The following is a 21,076-nucleotide window of genomic DNA, read 5'->3' as shown; positions in this document are numbered from 1 at the left end:
TTCTCATCTCTCTCTCTCTCTCTTTGAATTTGAGTGATTAAAAAAAGAAATTTGACAGAGCCAGTATCAGTGCCAGAAAATCAAGTCATAAAAAAAAAATTGTGGACCGTGAAATCCTGTTTTTGACCAAGAATTTGTTAAAAACTTAAAGGCAAATACAAATATGAGAGCTGAAAACTTACAGAACTGAGATATAGGTGCATCGAGCTGTGGTGTTGTGCTTCCCCTTGCGTTGAGTTTCTGGACCTGGGTCGGAGGGACGGGCTTGTGGGACTGACCAGTGGCCCGGTACATTGCCTGCACCCATAGGATACGGTCTTGCTCGTCATCACTGGCAAAGATCACAGTGTCACCCTCTTTTACTGCATTGAAAAATGTTCTGCCACCGTCTAGACCTGAAAAATAAACAAGGGAAGAACACTTGGTGTGGAAACCAGTTAACATTATAAGAACATTACAAATATTTACCAGTAGCCCAATTAACCTAAACCCACTAACTGCGTGTCTTTGGACTGTGGGGGGAGTACCTGGAGAGAAACTACATGCAAACACAGAAAGGCCACAGACAGATCCTGGATTTAAACCCAGGACTTTTTGTTAATCACCTCAATATCATGCTGCCCCAGATGTTATTATCATAATTTTAATTACTATTATTATTTTTTTCACAGATATGGGATAGATAAAGTGTCTTTTTTCACTTCTGTTTTCTCCCTTTCTCTTCCCAACATAAACCAAAAGCCACAATTAGTTGGGTTGGTCTGACCTCTGTTCAGAATGAAGCTAGGTGGAGCAACACTATCTTCAATGTCATGCTGCTCTGTTGTATCTTAATTGCCCCTTGGGGATAAATAAAGTCTTTCTGATTCTGATTCTGAACACTTGGAATTATGTGAATTCTATTTGTTTTATGTGCAAATAAAACCATGATTTTCCTTTCATATCCACGGATAAATCCATCAATATTTCTGAGACTTATCTTTGGCTCCACAGACCTAAGTGAACACTGTTGGAGTTTTCAGTCATGCAGAGTTTGGATCTAATCAGGCAACGTGACCTTGGGACTATGGGTATGTCAGCCAATTTGGAAGTCAAACTGTGAAATTAGTCCTTGGACATTGCATGTTATCATCCACTGTGCCGCTGTGTGTGTTTGCACCGTTACCTGGCTGGGGGTCAGTATAGTCCACCGTGTAGCCATCCAGCTGAAGGAGTTCTACAGGCTCGGCCTTCTTCTCTCTGTAGCTGCACATGGCAAAGGTGTACTGACTTACCTACACCAGTCACAATGAGAGGAAATATTCAGTTATCAGAACATGCTAAGAGTTGAACACAGGAAATCCAAATCCTCCTCAAGTGTCAATTAATGTACAGTAGACTCCTGTCAACAAAGGAAGATTTCTTCACATGACCACATAACATATAATGAGTGGTGGAGACTGGCCAGTATAAAGGTCTGGAATTTTCCTTTTGGGTGGTTTTATTCCCACTGTATATACAGATACAGCCACTTAAAATGGCTGTCTCATCGCTGACGGTGAATGGTGGATGCTTAACGGATTCCCGACCAATTACCCACCGGTTGTTGGGCGGCCATAATGATATCCCCTGCCTGTCACGTGGATGATGCAACCACGAGTGGTAGTGCCCCTGAGCAGCATTTAGAAATGTGGTCGAAAAGTGGTAATGTCTTGCAGCTCCACTAGGGGGAGCAATGTGCAGGCGCATTCATTTACAGGGTGTGAATTAGGCTACTTTTGGTGATAGTACATTAAGTAAAACTAAAAATTTGGCATGATGTTAAAAATACAGAAATTGTTACAACTAAGCTGTTAATAAGAGATTAACATAAATGTGGGCATTAGCGCAATAGCTATTTAAGACACAAACTCCTACCCTTGTGTGTGCGTGCCCTTGTCATTTCACCTTGTTAAAGGCTTTTAAAAACACCTGTTATGTGATCCATTTCTGCCTCATGTAGCTAAAATGAGTATTACTAGCATCATTATTATTTTTTTACTGTGTTATACTAATGTTATAGTATGCATTTACACCACGAAATGAATAGTGCATTAGTAAGACTATTAAAAAAGAAAAATGTGCTGTTTGTTTAACCTAACACATTTGTGTTGTAATAGGTAGTGTAATATGACACTGACTAGACAGTGTAATGCTAATAGTGCTTTACACTTTGCAGTCAATAAAAGGCCAGTGCTAACCCATAAATCAGTGTATGAGTCTGGTTAAAGATAGTGGCTGTGGTTTTGTCATTGTTTCCTGTGCTGCAAACACGAACTGTAGTGACACCCTGTTGCTTGCTGTAGCTGGCCTGCTGTTATTGTAGCTGCCAGTCATACCAACTTGTCGTCACAAATCACCATGCCTGGCCAATAGACCATTGTCACCACTCCTCCTGTTGCAAGTGGCAGCTCTGACTCTATCTGAAGCTTCATTCTGTGCACGCGCACGTGTGTGTGTGTGTGTGTGTGCACGCATGCGTGTGTGAGAGACAAATGACAAATGCCCACTACTGATGAGCACTGATGAGACCTGAGGCCAAATAAAGAATGGAGGGAACAGCAGCTCCAGCAGCTCCCTGGCCTCCAGGACACCACAACAACTAATCAGAATCTAAAGTACAGACAAGACACCACCCTTCTTTTCCATCCCAAAATGTTCTCTCACTCTCTCTCTCTCTCTCTCTCTCTGTGTGAGAGGTTGATAGGATACATACACTGCTTAAAAAAAATAAAAGAACACTTTGTAATCGGTGAATCAAGTGAATTACACTGCTCCAATACTGATTTGGTCAGTAGCACTTTCAGCTTTTTTGATGTAATTGAAATTTAAAACACGTGTACTAGAGGGGCCACAATGAAACCACAAAACAGAATGGTTTTACAGTTGGAGGCCACTAGTGGGGTTTTCCCTCCTCATCTTTTCTGAGTGTCATTTTGCTAGTTTTGTATTTGGTTAGGGTTGGTGTTATGGCAACTTGCCATTGCCAGATGGGTTGCTGTGTCTCCCAGCACAGACTCAAGAGATTCAAGGAGATGGGCATTTACTCTGGCAAGAGCCATAGCAGTTCCTTAACCAAAGACTACATCAGCAGGACCCATATCTGCTCCTTTGATGTTGAACAAAGGCAAACAGGATGAGCACTTCGTTCTGGAAAGGGCTTGGCTGTTTGTGTGTGTGTGCGCTATGACATGAATGCCAAGAATGTTGTTAAAATTATTAAATCTTCATCAGGGACAGACAAATGTTTCTGATTAATCTGTGGACTTCAGGATTGTGGCAGCAGAGTTGGCTAGAGTCGTACCAGGCTCCAAGTGACATTTCTTCATAGATCAAGAGAACATGAAAAATGTGTCAGGTATATTAGGATAATCAGCTGCATAAATGGAGAGCAAAACAGGACTTAATTTCCTATGCTATTTTGGCATCCCACATTTCCATCTCTTTACCTAGAAGGTGCCATGCAGAAGTATTCTCCCTGGAGAAGATCAAGTCTCTGGAGAAGAGACATGTTGGTCTCTGGAGGAGGCCAGATTAACTCCTTCATGAGTCATGAAGAACACTGACTATCTTATACTGAACTGAAAAGCCATTTCTTGGATGTGTTTCTAGAGGTATAGGTAATGTAAGGCAGCACCTTCTGTCAGCTTAATGACATCCTAGCTACTCTCAAGCATCTACAGCAGTGACATGAGTGCCACTATTGTTGCTAAAATTCTTAAATCTACGAGGTCAGTTCCTTGATCATTAATATGCAAATTGTCGTGACCATTGATCAACATCTACTGATTAACAACCACTGATCAAAGCATTTCAGTCATTATGCAAATGCACTGTTTATAAGGTTGGGGAAACCTGCAGTCAGCTGAGACTGAAGAAGTCATTTGGTTGATTGACGAAACCTTTCTCCCACTGAAAACATCCAGATGACCAGGATCAACCTTTTGAGATTTACTTACCTGGATGATTGAGACTGCATCAAGACATTTAGATGGTAGGTGGTTTGATCCATGGCTGCGCCAGTTTACGAGTCAAATATCCTTGGGCAAGATACTAACTCCCAGCTGATCTTTGATGCATCCATCAGTGTGAATGTCTCTGAATGGGTGAATGGGGATGTTGTATAAAGTGTCAAGCAGATTGAAGGCATTACTGCACAGAACACTCAGCTTCTATATATGTCTTCTGTCCAAGCTGTGCAGGTCAGTATGTTTTTAGTAAAGATCTAGCTCTGTCACGGACCCGGTTCCAGGGACTCGGGGTCCGTGAGCAGTGTGGACTATAATTATTATTATTATTATTATTATTATTATTATTTGAGTGTTGTGCCTTCTGCACTGCTGCTGTCCTGTGTTCCTTGTTTGTGTACTGGCAGGTGTGTATGGGTGTGTGCGTGTGTGTGAGGGTGCGGTCGTGACAGGCACTTTCAGGGCTGGTGGGTGTGGCCCTGCCAGCTGACCGGTCACACCCAAGAATCTCCACACACACCTGGCGCTGATCAGAGGAGCTACAAAACAGTGTGGCTGAGAGCTCCTTGATGCTGGATCGTTGAGTGACTTCCCGTCAGTCTCAGTAATATGTGCAAGGTTAGTGCCAGTTTGCCGGAATGCTAAATACTCACGGCTGCCTTTGTATGCGTGTTTCCCCAGGAGGATTTGTGAAAATCAGGAAGCATACGGACGGTACACAGGGAACGGAGACTGAGCACGGAGCACGGGAGTAGGGAGAAGACACGGAACGGGAGTCGGGATCGCACTGGGGATTTATTGTTGTTTGGATTGACACCACTGTAAATAAGCGCACTGCCTTCATCATTAAGTCCTGCATTTTGGGTCCTCATTCCTCTCATCCCCACGGTCTGCCACACCGACCATGACAAGCTCCTTCTCTGCCTTCTCGATGTAGGGCGATCGTGGCTCAAGAGTTGGGAGTTCGCCTTGTAATCAGAAGGTTGCCGGTTCGAGCCCCGGCTCGGACAGTCTTGGTCCTTGTGTCCACACTTCGCCTACTGCCAGAAGGGCCGATGGCGCGATATGGCAGCCTCGCCTCTGTCAGTCTGCCCCAGGGCAGCTGTGGCTACAACTGTAGCTGCCTCCACCAGTGTGTGAATGGGTGGATGACTGGGTGTGTAAAGCGCTTTGGGGTCCCTAGGGGGGACTAGTAAAAGCGCTATACAAATACAGGCCATTTACCATTCTCATCATCCCTGTCTCTATGCTCTATAGACATGCCTTTTTATGCTCTATAAGAACCTTCTAAACTCTACAATTTTCCAGACTTGAACATGACGCCATGGAGAAAGATATCACTGACTCAGGCAGCAGAAATTATCCAGATTTTTCTTTATGGCAAAAAAAAAAAAGACAAGAAATTTTGTTCAAAGGTCTTGAAACTTGTAATGAAAGTTTGTTTAAAGGTCATGAAGCTCATGGACAACGTTTCTATGGCTGAGCAACTGCATTCAAGCCTTATATCACCAAATGCAATGCAAAGAGTTTGATGCAGTGGTGTAAAGCACACTGCCACTGAACTCTAGAGAAGTGGAGACGTACTCTGGAACGGAAAATCATGGCTCTCTCTCTGTCAATCCATTGGCCGACTCTGGGTTTGGTGGTTGGCAGGACAGTTGAGTGTGGCAGATGACCTATTCTCCTAAAATCCGCATATAACAGCTAAAATAAGCTATGTATATAGTTATGCAATTTAATATGCTACATCAACTTCATGTGCAGTAGACAACAGTGAGGGTGCAATTACTTGGAAAGAAAGCAACTGGACTTCTTCAGGTTTCTCGAAGATGTTTCACCTCTCATCTGAGACGCTTCTAAAACCAGTCCCAGGAATTTAAACCTTAATGGGGGTTGTCACTTAAGAGAGTTGTTGACCGACCACTGATCATGTGATCAAGGTTTGAAAAAAGGCTTGGGTCATTTCCACCAGAGGTTTTGGATTAAACCATTGCACAACCTTGCCTCACCTGAGATCACCTGATGCAAGATTTGACTGGGGAAGGGATCTCAAAACTGCATTGTAGGTGGCAGACAGTTGGTGTCATAAGCCCCCCCGTTCCAAGATGGTCACTCATAGTGGACATAGATAGCCTCTTTTCACTGCTCTTGCAAACCATCTGTCTCCCTTTTCAAAATATGAACATTACATGCAATTACGTGTGCAAAAATTAAGAAATGTACAGTTGCAAATTGAGGTAGTCCAAGGTTATAAATTCCTGTCACGTGTTTATGAGTCTAACGGTTGTGGGGAAGAAGGATGTCTTTAGTCTACAAGTCCTAGATTTCACACTTTGTACCTTTGTTTAAATGGTAGAAGTGTGAACTGACAGTAATGCGAGAGGGTAGAGTCTTTGGGGAGGTAACTATCCTGTGGACTCATGTGCATGACAGCAGATGTTCTATTGAGAGTGTAGTGGACTCCCTTTGATCTTTTCATCAGTTTTTACCACTCTCTGCAAACATTTGCAGTCCATATCATTTGCTTTGCCGTACTACATGGTGACGTAGCTGGTCAAGATGCTCAACCATTGAGCTGTATAAGTTGTTGAGGATCTGGGTGACATGCTAACCTACCTCAGCCTCTTTAGAAAATATAGCTAGTGTGGAGCCCTTTTAACCAGCTGTGTGGTGAGATACTCACTATGTAGAATCCCAGCTATTTAAAGCAGGTCACCCTGTTGACTTCAAGCTCCTGAATGCATGGTGGGGTCTTCTTTCCTTCATCATGTCCACTATCTCCTTCGTCTAGTCCGCGGTGAGGGTGAGGTTGTTGTCCTCACACTTTCAAATCAGTTTGACTCATATACCTCCAAGTCACGACAACAGTTGCCTCAAGGTGCTTTATATTGTAGAATAAGCAACCTACAATAATATAAAAAAAACAGAAAAAACCTATATAACCCCGCTAGGTACAGTGGGAAAGAAAAACCCCCTTTTAACAGGAAGACTGCTCCAGCAGAACCAAGGTCAGGGACAGTCTGCCATCTGCCCGTCCCTGGTTAGGGTGAGGGGATAAAAGCAAGAAAAATGCATACTTTGGAAGGGAGGCAGGGATTAACAATAAATAATGATTAAATATAATATAGCTTATAAAGAACTAGTGAGTGAAAAAGGTGAGTGAAAGAAACACTCGGTGCATCATGGGAAGCCTAGACCTATTGCAGAATAACAAAGGGAGGATTCAGGGTCACCTGGTCCAGCCCTAACTATATGCTTTAGCAAAAAGGAAAGTTTGAAGCCTAATCTTAAAAGTAGAGATAGTTTCTGTCTCCTGAATCAAAACTGGAAGCTGGTTCCACAGAAGAGGGGCCTGAAAACTCCCATTCTACTTAAAATATGGAACAGGGAACAGTAACCAATATAGGAGATATATACTCTCTCTTTCTAGTCCATGTCAGTACTCTTTTTGGGTCAGCTGGCTTTTTAGTGAGTTTTTAATAATAATAACTTAGTCTAGCAGTCCAGCCTAAAAGTAATAAATACATAAACTAGTTTTTCAGTGCCAATCTGAGATGGGATTGTGGTGTGAATGGTCCAGAGAGTATTGTTGTGAGCCATTTTATTTACCGCAACTGCAGCTCACAAGCTGCCAGCCGCAAATGCAACACACCACAATTCATAACAAACCCTGCTTCCCCTGGTGTTTTTAACACGGCGGGGATGATTGTGGATGCCGTGCAGGTGAGCCCGCACAGCACCGCCGACCACGCCTCACCACATACCCCCATTGCCGGATTGAGGCCGGGAAGCCATCCGGCCAAACCTACTCCCCTTAACTGGCTTCCAACCCAGCGATAGGGCTGTGTCCCTTCCAGAGGTGGGCCACACCTCCAGCGGTGGCAGCAACGCTGGTCTGGAGGCCGCCTGGTCGTGTCGGCTCGCCAGGTGGCCAAGTCGACACGACCCTGCAGGCACGGTCGTGAGCTCCTGCTCACAGGCAGCTGGGCCGGCATCCGTCGCTCCGGATCAGGTCGTGCCCTGGGACCCAGATCGAGCAGGCTCCCCTTGCACGGGGACCTCCACCTCCCCACACAGTTCCTCTACTGCTAGCAGCTGGAGCGACTCCTCCACCGCTCCCTGCTGGAGCGGACCCTCGTGGACCTCCTCCATCCCCGGCTGGAGCGGCTCCTCCACCGCTCGCGGCAGGAACACTCTTTCACCCAGCTGTTCCCCCTCCTCTCGCAGGCGCGGACCCCCGCGCGCCTCGTCCACCACCTCCAGCTGCCGAGGTGCCCCACATGGCTCCTCCACCGCCAGGTTCCACCGGTGGGGTTGGCGGAAGAGGTGTTGACCACGCCTGGAGCAACGTCGCCAGCTCCGCGATTCAACCCAGGTGGCACTCAGCCTGGTCCCGCAGCTCTTCCCACCGGCGGCGCACCTCTGCCGCCTGCTCCCTCTGGGTGGCCGCCATTTCGGCCAGCATCTGGGTTTTGCCACCACTGTGGTGTGAATGAGACACGGCAGGTCCAGAGAGTGTTGTTTTGAGCCATTTTTTACCGCGACTGCAGCTCACAAGCTGCCAGCCGCACATGCAACACACCACAATACCGAACAACCCCTGCTTCCCCGTGTGTTTGACATGGTGGGCACCGCCGACTACGCGTCACCACAGGGATGTTTCTAATTGTAGAGATATTGGGATGAAGAAATGGAAGAAAGCAGTCCTACATATTTGTTTAGGGACATATCGTGGTCAAAAACGAGTTACTGAAAATGCATGCTTCTAATGATACTGCCAAACACAACGCAGGAAGCAGAAAATTCAAATAAACACAGGAAACAGTGCACAGGGTCAAGCTGGTCATGAAGCAGGGCTTTAGAGCAGTTCTGATGACCAGTCGGCCCACGCCAGGGCTGCAGTTCATGAGGTCAGTTGGTTTGCCCACAGCAGGGTCTAAGTAGTTCAGGGAGTTGGATGAGTGGCCAGCGGAAAAGGCTAAGAATCTCTGCTGCCTGGCTGGGAGGCCCCTAGTGAGGCGAAGAAACTTTGGGGGCTGGCTGGGTGGCCAATGCCAGAGATGAACCAGCTCAGGTGGCATGGCAGGAAGCTGCAGACAATGGCAGTCAGACAGCCCAGCAGGAGGCCATAAATAACAGCAGACCCCCTCCAGGTCCTTGGAAACAGGTACTGTGGACCCTCAGTTTGACAGGGAAAAAATCCATGGTCTCAGTTCAGGTGGGGGAGGCCCCAGGTGGAACAACAGTCTCTGGGGAGGCTTGGGTCCAGGGGTTACAGAAACTAAGCTGAACAGAGGGTCTTTTTGCATAGGCTAAAAACAAACATGCTTGAAGGTTGTCTGAGATGCAACGAATACAGTCCTCTCATCAGAAAGCTTAGAAACAGAAAAATAATTTATTGAACTGGATCAGACATCTGACACTTAATGTGGGCATTGAGAAGCTTGTGAACACAAAATGGTGTCTTTATTAACAGTTTCAGAAACAGAAAAACCATTATAAATAAAAACTCAGCAATCCCTCCAATGTCTTTCAAGAAACAAGGCTAAGCCTTTGAAATCAGGGGCTCTGTCCCTAAATCATAACATGACGTAAATCACAGTTGTGGGAACAGAATGCTCAGATGAAAATCTGCTGCCTTAGAAACAGCCGCTGAACTTAACTTTATTGTCAACCACTGAAGTCCCTTTATTTGTGAGTTCAGCCGGTAAAATCAGTGTTTTTAAAACTTCAGGTCCAGACACTGACCACACAGTATTGTGATTTCTTTGTAGAAAGGTGAATGTACTGAGGTTCAATCATAACACAGCAGGAAACAATACTTTTACTCAGTGTAGGAGCAGCTTCAGAAAACCCATTTTCATCGGATGTGGGCCAGGACACCACATCAGCCGACATGGGCAAATGCAAAATGCAATTTTCCAAATGCAAACACATGTTATATATAAACAATCTATGCTATATCAGATTTAGATACTTTATTGTCATTGTCATTTCCACAACAAGAAATTAAGTGCATCTTCTACAGCACAAAAGAATAGAGCAATAAAAATGAAACAACTCAATAATAAGTAAGTAAAGGACCACAATAAACCACAGTCATAAACTCATAATTGTGCATAGTGTACAATCTTCTGTTGATTTCTTTCAAAAAAATGAACCTTAGTGCATTTGTATTTTTTATACTACTGGGAAATTATCATTTCAACTGTTCTGCCAAAACAATGTCAGACTCTGTAGTTTTCTCTCCTACCCAATTGGACCAGGATTGACATGTTTAGCCACATGTTACATCCCTTGGCTAGTTTAAGGGATAAAAAGGACTAACATAAAGTTAAATAGTGAAAGAGGAGTCCAAATGGCATTTCAAATGTTTACTTTCTGCTAGTTTAAAACTCTGTTAGGCTTAGACTGACATTTAACTTCAAGGAGAGCTAAGGCCTACACAGCAAACAAAACATCCCTAAAAGAAAATAATAACTCCAAGGAAAACAAAGTGTACAACCTACAACAATAACCTATCTAACTAGCACATGAAGAGGAGAAAATGAGGAATAACAAAAAAAGGCAGCTCTCCCCTTACAAACACAGCCTAAACAAAGTCACATGAGGTTGAAATATAAGTCAAAGCCTGCACAACGCAGTGAGTACGGCAATCAAAGTAGCCAGAAGGCCCAGAAATAGAGCTCTACAGACATTATATAGGGCTTTGCTGATTAATAATTGACTTGATTAAGGCAGCAGCACCCAATCAGGACAGAGGAGGTGGAGCCTAGACAAGACACAAAGAAACTAATATCCTTGTTAGGGATGTAACCCTACCGCATGTTCTCCTTAAATTGCTGTATGTCTGAGTGGTGTCCAAAAAACTAAGTGGGCTTCATAGATAACTGGCAAATCATCTGGAGGAAACCTGGTCTTGTTAGGAGAGACGGCATCCATCCCACTTTGGATGGAGCAGCTCTCAGTTCTAGAAATCTGGCCAAATTTATTAAACCACCCAAAAGTAACTATACAGAGTTGGGACCAGGAAGCAGAGTTGCAGTCTTACACGCCTCTCTGCAGCTTCTCTCCTCCTTTTACTCCCCAAAACCCATCTCCATAGAGACTGTGTCAGCTCCCAAACAGACAAAAAACAAACTAAAAACCAGCAACAAACAACTTAAACTTAAAAAATCACAAAGAAAGAACAATACAGTATCCACATCTGAACCAAAGAGTAAAACAGTGAAATGTGGATTATTAGGTCTCTCTCCTCCAAGTCTCTGTTAGTACATGACTTAATAATTGATCAACAAATCGATGCCTTACTTTGCCTTACAGAAACCTGGTTACAGCAGGATGATTATGTTAGATTAAATGAATCAACACCCCTGAGTCACGCTAACTATTAGCATCCACAAATCAGAGGCCGAGGGGGCGGTGTGGCAGCAATTTTTCACACCAGCTTGGTAATCAACCAAAGACCAAGACAGACTTTTAATTCATTTGAAAGCCTGATGCTTAGCCTTCTCCAACCCAGCTGGAAAACACAAAAACTAGACTGATTTGGTATCATCTATCGTCCACCTGGGCCTCACACAGAGTTTCTGTTTGATTTCTCAGACTTTTTATCTGATTTAGTTCTGAGCTCAGATAAAATAATTATTGTGGCTGATTTTAACATCCATGTAGATGCTAAAAATGACAGCCTCAACATGGCATTTAATCTGTTATTAGACTCAATCGGCTTCTCTCGAAATGTAAAAGAACCCACCCACCACTTTAATCACACTCTAGATCTTGTTTTAACATATGGCATAGAAACTGAACATTTAACAGTGTTTCCTGAAAACCCTCTCCTGTCTGATCATTTCCTGATAACATTTACATTTACAATAATTGATTACACAGCAGTGGAGAGTAGACTTTATCACAGTAGATGTCTTTCTGAAAGCGCTGTAACTAAGTTTAAAAATATAATCCACCCACTGTTATCATCTTCAAGTACCTTGTACCAACACAGAGTAGAGCAGCTACCTGAACGCTACCCCAAGAGAGGTCAATTATTTTGTTACTAATTTTACCCACCTATGTCTCATTGCACTCTGAAATAAAAGCATAGTACAAATAAGCAATTGAAGTTAAAAAAAGAAATCATTGAATCAGTTTATACACTGAAATGTATTCTAAAGTTTGACTCATCAAAGTAGTCCCCTTTGGCAGATATAACAGCTGAACACAGCCGTGGCTTCTTTCTACAATAGAAATCAAATATTCTCCCATATCTGTTGCAGATGTTCCCATAAATGTGGACCTTGTAGGCTGCTTTGCTTTCACTCTTCTATCCAGTTCATCCCAAACCAGCTCGATGGGGTTTAAGTCTGGAGACTGTGCCGGACACTCCATGTTTTCAAGCTTACCTTCTTGTTCTTTTTTCCTGAGGTAGTCCTGGTATAGCTTGGACTTGTGTTTTGGGTCATTACCTTGCTGTAGGATGAACCCCTGACCAACTAGGCGCATACCAGAGGGTACTGCATGGAACTGCAGAATGCTGTGGTAACCATTTTGGTTCAGGGTGCCTCTCACTATGTACAAGTCACCAACTTGAACAGAGTGTACATTCCAACTTGTACATTCCACCAAAACAGCCCCTGACCATCACACTACCTCCTCCATGTTTGACAGTTGATGCCACTCACTGTGTAATCATCCTTTCACCCTACTCAACACAGTACAAAGATCCTGCGTGATGAACTGAGTAGTTCAAATTTCAATTCATCAGTCCATAATACCTTCTTGCACTCTTCAGTAGTCCAATGGCGGTGTTTCATGGCCCAGACAACCCTCTTTGTCTTATTCTGACATTTTAGCAATGGCTTTCTTGCTGCAACTCATCCTGTCAAACCTGCAGCTTGAAGTCTTACTACTACTACTGCTTACTATGACCATTAACTCAAAAGCTGGAGAGGAAATGGTGAATCACAAATTTAAAAGATCATCATCTAGCCCGGTGAAATATTTTGCTGCTTTATAAAAAAAAAGCCCTCCATAAAGCCAGAACATCTAACTACTCATCACTGATTGAAGAAAATAAGAACAACCCTAGGTTTCTCTGTACTGCGGCACTGTAGCCAGGCTGACAAAAAGTCAGAGCTCTTTTGAGCCAACCATTCCATTACCATTGACTAGTACCGACTTCACTAATTTCATCACAGATACAATTTGAACCATTAATGAAAAAAATACTCATAACTGTGTCACAGACATAATATTATATACAGCTGGTTTCAGTACCATCAATATTTATTTAGTCATTTTCTCCAATTGATCTTTCTAAATTAACTTCAGTAATTACTTACCCCAAGCCATCAGTGTGTCTTTTAGACCCCATTCCTACAAAACTGCTCAAAGATGTCTTGCCATTAATTAATGCTTCCATCTTAAATATGATCAACCTATCTCTAATAATGTACCGCGGGCCTTCAAGCTGGCAGTAGTTAAGCCCTTACTTAAAAAGCCATCTCTTGACCCAGCTTTCAGTCTCCAACCTTCCTTTTATCTCAAATATTCTTGAAAGAGTAGTTGTCAAACAGCTAACAGATGATCTGCAGAGGAATGGTTTATTTGAAGAGTTTCAGTCAGGTTTCAGAGCTCATCACAGCACAGAAACAGCTTTAGTGAAGGTTACAAATGATCTTCTTATGGCCTCTGACAGTGGACTCATCTCTGTGCTTGTCCTGCTAGACCTCAGTGCAGCGTTCGATATTGTTGACCATAATATCCTATTAGAGCAGTTCGTGTAAATGGAGAGACCTCTTGAACCACTAAGGTCCAAAATGCTGCAGCAAGAGTACTGACAGGGACTAGAAAGAGAGAGGAGATTTCTCCTGTTTTCGTTTCCCCTCAAAATCCTGCTCCTCACATACAAGGTCTTAAATAATCAGGCCCCATCTTATCTTAATGACCTTGTAGTACCATATCACCCTATTAGAGCACTTCGCTCTCACTCTGCAGGCCTACTTGTTGTTCCTAGAGTATTTAAAAGTAGAATGGGAGGCAGAGCCTTCAGTTTTCAGGCCCCTCTTCTGTGGAACCAGCTTCCAGTTTGGATTCAGGAGACAGACACTATCTCTACTTTTAAGATTAGGCTTAAAACTTTCCTTTTTGCTAAAGCATATAGTTAGGGCTGGACCAGGTGACCCTGAATCCTCCCTTAGTTATGCTGCAATAGACGTAGGCTGCCGGGGGATTCCCATGATGCATTGAGTATTTCCTTTTCAGTCACCTTTCTCACTCAACATGTGCTAATAGACGTCTCAGCTGAATCACACTTTCCACAGCATGTCTTTTATCCTGTCTTCCTTCTCTCACCCCAACCGGTCGCAGCAGATGGCCGTGCCTCCCAAGAGTCTGGTTCAGTTGGAGGTTTCTTCCTCTTGCCAAAGTGCTTCCTCATAGGGGGTCATATGATGGTGGTCACATGGTCATATGTTGGGTTTTTCTCTGTATGTATTATTGTAGGGTCTACCTTACAATATGAAGCACCTTGAGGCGACTGTTGTTGTGATTTGGCTCTGTATAAATAAAACTGAATTCAAAAATTGAATTGAATTGTTTGTAGTGGACATTTTTGATAGCAAGATAAGGACGATGAGTTTAAAAAGGATGGTACGGTTGACTGGTTAAAGACTTTGGTCAAGACCCCAGCCAGCTGGTGCTGCCACGATATCAGTTTCTGTACATTTGCTCAGCATTTACCTGACTATACACTCATCCGCTGTGAGTGTGTTGGAGTAGCAGACAGATAGGTGTGATATGGGTCAACTTCTATGAGGCTTAACTCTGCCTATATTGTGCGCCATCACCAGACCTGAGTGCAGCCCTTTAGAATCTGTCATGTAGGTGTTCCAGTTGGAGTAGGCCCATTTAAACAACCATAGTTACAGTGTCTGAGCAGAGTTCAGAGTTTTGTATTTCCATCGTCTAGTCTGTGTTGTGTTGTTCAAAAAGGTCTCGCTCTCTCTCTCTCTCCTACATATGCACACACACACACACACACACACTCTATTGAATGTGCACTCGCTCTCTCTCCCCTTTTCTCTCTCTCCTACATACGCACACACACACACACACACACACACGCGCGCGTACACACACACACACTGCACATTCTATTGACCAATATTTGTCACTTGCTATCTATTTAGCTGGGAGCAAGTGAGAGGCTTCAAGTTGGCGGCACTCCGGCTTTTTTAGCTGCGAGTGTTAGGCCAGATAGTGTTCACTCGACTTTGTCAATCGCTTGTCAACTTGTACCTCTGAGACATATCCTCTCTAACACACAAGAGACAGGCATCCGCCCAAAGCCCCCACCCCTCCTGCCTGCTGCCCACCTCCCAATGTAGAGCAACCAGGAAATGGCCGCTACCTCCTCTTTCCCTCAAACATACACCAACCCCCCACCTCCTGACAAAAGCCTGCTTGGCCTCTCCATCAATCGTCTGACAGCCGAGGGAAGACAGCTTGGCTGCATCTCTCTTTCTTGTAGCACACACAACATGTGGCCTGTGAAAATATTATTGTCATAAAGCAAAGCTTATGTTAAAGGCTGCTCGTGCTCCTCTGTTGGGTGCCATCAGGTTGTTGAGCTCAGAATTATATATATATATATATATATATATTTATTTATTTATTTATTTTATTTTTTTGGGCACGCAGAGAAATTAGCTCCTGTTTGCTACTAAACAAAATGGACATGCTGGTATAATTATTATATAATTTTTTCTAACTTTTCATTCTCAAACAGGAAAAATTGTTCTTTGGAATCAGTAGCTAAATATATTCAATTAATTTAATTGATTATTATTAGAGCTGACAAAGGAGCAGCATAACTTCTATCTAAAAGCCAATATTCAAACAAACAGATTACACAATGCTACACTTCATTTATCTTATAAAACCCTCTATCAGAGATCAGTCTTGAAATTCTGCACTGACCTATATGCACAGGATTATACTACGAGTCCCTTGAATTAAGGTTACCATTTCTGATGAGCCCCCAGTCACTGGCACCTTTGTTGTTTTTATTTGTGCTTGTTCTCTTTTTCATTTGATTTCTTCTTTGACTTATCTTGTTGGAGCTAAATAAACCCAATGAACTGGCTGTACTTACCTGGACTAGCACGAAGAATCTTTTCTTCCATCTTTTCCATACATTTTTGCCAATGGCCCAAAGGTACCTGTGGGTAAAAACACTCTTAATTATTCCAAAGAAGACTTACATAGATTTCTCAGTGTGACCATCTTTTTTGCTTCTTTCTTCAATGCCATTATTCACAGCTAAAATTTCATGCACCAGCCTGAATCTGTATTAAGGACACATAGATCTTTATTCAAGAGCCTCTACTGACCTCTCCTGTCAAAGTGTTTTTACTGCAGCCAGACACAGCATCCTTTACAGTGCTTAAAATGACAGGTATTTGTCATAACAGAAAAACTGCAAATATAACTGATGGCACAAATAATGAAAATATTCCAGTTAGTTGGATCTGTAAAACATCTCAGAGCCAGCATACAAAAGTCTGCAGAACAGCAAATTGACTGAGGATTAAGGATGCAAGATTGAAATCTTGGATTTTTGTCAAATCAAAAAGGGAATCTCATCTTAAATAAAATGCAAATATGATGTGGTCCCAATATTTTCTCATTTAGCTCATTTAGCTGGAGAAAGCTAAATAAGAATAAATCAAGTAAACAAATAAATTTCCAAGTAAAACTCGCTTTAATATGTGCGTCACACGTTGTAGATTACACAATCATACTGAACTCTTAATATGAAAATAAATAAATATGAGTAGAGACATGTTAAATAAGAACTTGAGACCTGCACCTGGTCTTCGCTGGCCCACTTATACTGTCATGCATTATACTGGCTCGGTGACCCAGCGTTTTGAGTTTATTGTTATTATTTTCTAGTTTCTTCTGATTTTGTGTTAGTTCTTAGGGTTTGGTACTGGCATTCAGTTTTTTATTATTCCTACCTGTATTCTTCCCCTCCGTGCTCTGTTCGTGTCCCTGACTTTGCATTTGTAAAACAGTTTGTGAGTTTCCTGTTTTACTTTGTAGATCCGTGTGTGACTTAACTGTGTTCAGCTTGTGTTTCCCCGTCATCTTGCGATTAGGATCAGCTGTGCTTCCCTCCTGTGTGTTATTTCCTAATTACCTTGTGTGTGTATATATAGTGGGTGTCGGTCTGTGCTTATGGTTGGTTTGTCTGTGTTATTCTGTGTTACTTGGGCATCTCTGCGTCTCTCTGCTCCACATTCTGCTCTCCATTCCCAGCTCCTCATTCCCCGTGTAACCTCCTTATGTTTTCCCCTATGTGTAGTGATGGCCAAATGAAGCTTTCTGAAGCACTGAAGCTTGTATTGAAAAACGGTTCATTACTCGAAGCTTTTCAACACAGTTCTCTCTGGTGACATCTGGTGGCCAAAACCATTAAGAGCAGCTTGAATCCACAAAATAAAACCAACTGCTTCATTAAGATTGCCCACTCTACAGAGTGGAATTCTGTCTGATATTGGGCCGCCGTTGTGTTGCTTTGAACGTGTATTTTTTGGTGGTTAAAAAAATGTGGTTTATTTATTTAATAAATAATTTTGACCAGTAAACATGTTCAAACATGCACCATTGTGAGGTCTTTCTTTGCTTGTGACTTCTTGATGTTGGTAAATACAATAATTGAAAAATACCACATTACATATAATATACATATGATAATGTACAACACATTATGGAGTATGCTTCTGCTGTGAGGTCCTGCCGCCATGCGCTTGTGCAATTAACCGCTAGACGGGTATATTTATAAATAATATTATATTAGGGAAATTTTCCCAGACATATTTGTGACCTGGGGGTAGAATTGATTGTGAAATGGAAAGGGAAAATGCTTATGAACTTGCAAATTAAAAACATGATGCATTTAAGGTAACCCTTTTTCATTTTTATTTAAGAAGAGAATTTGTTCCACTGTGCGATGGCTGAACCTGCTCCTTTTTGTGGAGATAATTTTTCCTGCCTTAAGGAAAATCCCTTCACATGGCACAGAAGAGGCTGGAGTGCAGAGAAAGTGGTACAGATGCAGTTATACAGTCTACCTGGGCCCCACAAACTATCAGCTAAAGAGAATAAATAGATTAAATTGCTGCACATTTGGCAGACTAACATTTTCAGATTAATTAAACAATAAAATATATATTTTTACAACATTATATGTAAAGAGTCAAGTGGAAGTTTTTCTAAAGTTATTTAATGACATTTATATTATGGAAGCAGATTTTTGACATTTTACCTTTTTCCCGTTTTCAGATATAATAAACACGCACAAAACAAAAGCAAACAACAAGAACACAAAGCTGGAAAACCCACCGGATTGACCAAAATCAACTCAAAATACTCCCACACAACAGAACCTCCTCTATTCCTCGCTGGCTCCAAATCTCTCAGTGGAATGATCAGTGGTTCGCTATCTGTCACCATCAAAACACCACAAATCCCACAAATGATTAATTTCCTTATAAACCATTGAATCAGATACCGAAGCTATTAGGTTCTAAACGAAGCTTCGGACGTCACTGATCACGTGACTCTGGCCAAACGAATCAAGCTTCGACACAGTGCTTCTGAAGCAGTGTGTTGATTTTTTTGACACACGCAGCGAAGCGTCAGCTTCAAGCGGGCCATCACTACCTATGTGTAACTTTGTGAGTTATGGCTTCAGGTTTTGTTTATTATTAGTTTTCCTCTGTTTAGGTTCATGTTCAGTTCTGCCCTCGCCTTTGTTATTTATTGTGCACTGTAAATTAACTCACTCACATCACCACCCCCGCTGTCTGCAACTTGGGTCCTCCTTCACTTCCACACACGACTGCTGCCCCAGCCATGACACCCTCAGAGATCTTTGGTCATTTGCACAAGACTCACTCTAAAATGTAATGCTTTTACTGCTTATACCCGATTTTGGTGACAATAAAGACAATCTCCATTCTGGTTCTAAGTGGATCAAAGCTGCTTTATTTTTTGTTTGTTTTTTAAGTTCCAATCAGCTCATTTTTCAGGGGTTATTTGGGGTGGGGGGTTGTACTGAAAGCAGTGTGTCACTGGTAAAGGCCTACCTTAATATTCACTCACTTGATTTTTTTTTGCTATAACTCATCCATGTGGACCCTTTTCCTCACATCCATTGCCAGTTTAGAAAGACCATTCAATCTAACATGTATGTCATTTAAAGGACGATGGAGGGAACACGTGGAGGCACAGGGCTAACATGTGAACTCAAATCAGAAAGGCTCCAGCAAATAATTAAAGCAGGAAGCTTCATGCTGTGAAGGAACAGTGCTAACCACTACATCATCCTTCCAGGTAAACACTGATCAGCTACAACTTCTCGTGTTGACACACCTGTTGCGACTTGCTGTTGGTGTTCTGATAAAGTATTTTATCACTTCATCTTTTTAATGTTCTTTCTATTGCTGTTAGAGTTGTATTGTTTATTGTCATTTATGCTTAGAAATATTTAACCATATATGCTTAGAGGTGTATAATCGATTGTGTAGTGATAGGATGTGTGATCCTTAGTTGTCTGCAAAGACTTTGTGTGCATTCCAGAGTGTTCTGGCATTAACACCCACATTCTGGGAGCATGGGAGAGGTCGTACCTTCTCTTATTGTTTTATGGTAGGATAAACATATCTATATCTGTTTTAGGCTAAGTGCCTTTTGTTTAGATGAACTGCTGGACTTCTAGACCAGCAGGTTTAGGGACGTCATTTATGGGGTCACACTCTGAGGCCCCCCCCCCCCACACACACACACACACACAGACAAGGTATTCTTTGTTCACATGTATACCTATGTAAGATGTTATATGTTAATGAACCAATTCATATTCATGTAACTACAATAAAAGGAGTGCTATGGGGAACCTGGCTGAGAGTCTGACGGAGGTCAAGTGGGTGGAACGACACTTGGCTCCAGGCAGGTCTCCCTCGTGCATGAGTAACACGAAGAACTTTGCCTACTTGGTGTTCAATGCTTTTGCTGTGTAGTTAAACTGTCTCGTTCCAGCGGTGGGCCTGTGCTAGACAGACCCAACAATTGCAATCCACTACTATACTGCTAGCTGATATTTTAAGCTTGATAAATTATAATCATTCATAAAGTGACTTATTTCACATTGTAAAATCCTCAGTTAATGACAATTAATTAACCCAACACAACACTACTACAAACAAACTTGTTGTTGCAATAGCCAGCTAGACTGCTGTAGGCTGTGTGGGCTAGGTGGTGTTTAGAAAACAGGGTGGGCTTCATAAATATTTGGAAACCTTTATGGAGGAAACCCGGTGCAACAAATAAAGATTTATCTATGTTTACGTGCCCCACCCTCCCTCCCTCCTTGTTCTCAATTCTTTAACTTTTTCACTCCTCTTTAGTACACGGGGATCTGCCAGGCCCGGGAGCCGTCGCCAGTCCCCTTCGAGGCCTTCCCCAAACCGCAGCTCAATTCATGTCCAAGCATTCACCTTTACCTACTAAAACGCTGTCAAACCTAAAATGAGGACGTGGGCCCAGCTGGTGAATAGGAGGTTACTGGAACTGCAGAAGAGAGCTGAGCAGGAAACCCGGCAGCTGGAAATCTCCACAAGCAGTCAATAGAAAAGAAATTGAAATAAATTATCACTGTTATCGCAATATTGTGTACGTCCCGGGTCCTTGTTGTTACAGTGGTGCTAAAAAAACAGTACAGCCAGTGGAGGTACTGGCAAAGATGCTGGTAGAGCAAGCTGCCATGCACTGGGAGAAGGCAGCAGTGTACCAAGATCAGCTCAGCTTACTACAGGGCCAGTCCGAACGCCAGACAACAGTGTTGGAGGACCTGGTTGTTTAGCCTGCGCTTGGAAGCTGAGTGACGTGGCAGCCAAGAGAGGCAGGCTCGGCTGCTGGACATACACAAATATACCATAGTGCCACTTGAAATGATATAAGATTGCGTTCACGATCAATAGAGACTTGTAGTATTTGTGCTGCACTCAGTGGTTGTCCAACTC

The 21,076-nt window shown here is 42.8% G+C and overlaps 1 protein-coding gene across 3 annotated transcripts in view; it reads right to left on the bottom strand.

Moving 5' to 3' along the window:
• Window positions 1–21,076, bottom strand: part of LOC146386331 (calcium-dependent secretion activator 1-like) — a 331,088-nt gene that overhangs the window by 170,418 nt on the left and 139,594 nt on the right. For all 3 annotated transcript variants that reach the window (XM_084927304.1, XM_084927306.1, XM_084927305.1), the window contains exons 9-11: window positions 16,141–16,207; window positions 1,166–1,274; window positions 183–395 (exon numbers count right to left, since the gene is read on the bottom strand). In XM_084927304.1, the coding sequence (XP_084783430.1) occupies window positions 183–395; window positions 1,166–1,274; window positions 16,141–16,207 (389 nt within the window). The remainder of the gene's footprint in view (window positions 1–182; window positions 396–1,165; window positions 1,275–16,140; window positions 16,208–21,076) is intronic.

The sequence above is a fragment of the Perissodus microlepis genome, chromosome 5 (assembly GCF_051167445.1).
Source record: "Perissodus microlepis isolate ML-2025 ecotype Zambia chromosome 5, ASM5116744v1, whole genome shotgun sequence".
NCBI lineage: Eukaryota > Metazoa > Chordata > Actinopteri > Cichliformes > Cichlidae > Perissodus > Perissodus microlepis.
This window is presented reverse-complemented; position numbering and strand designations above follow the sequence as displayed.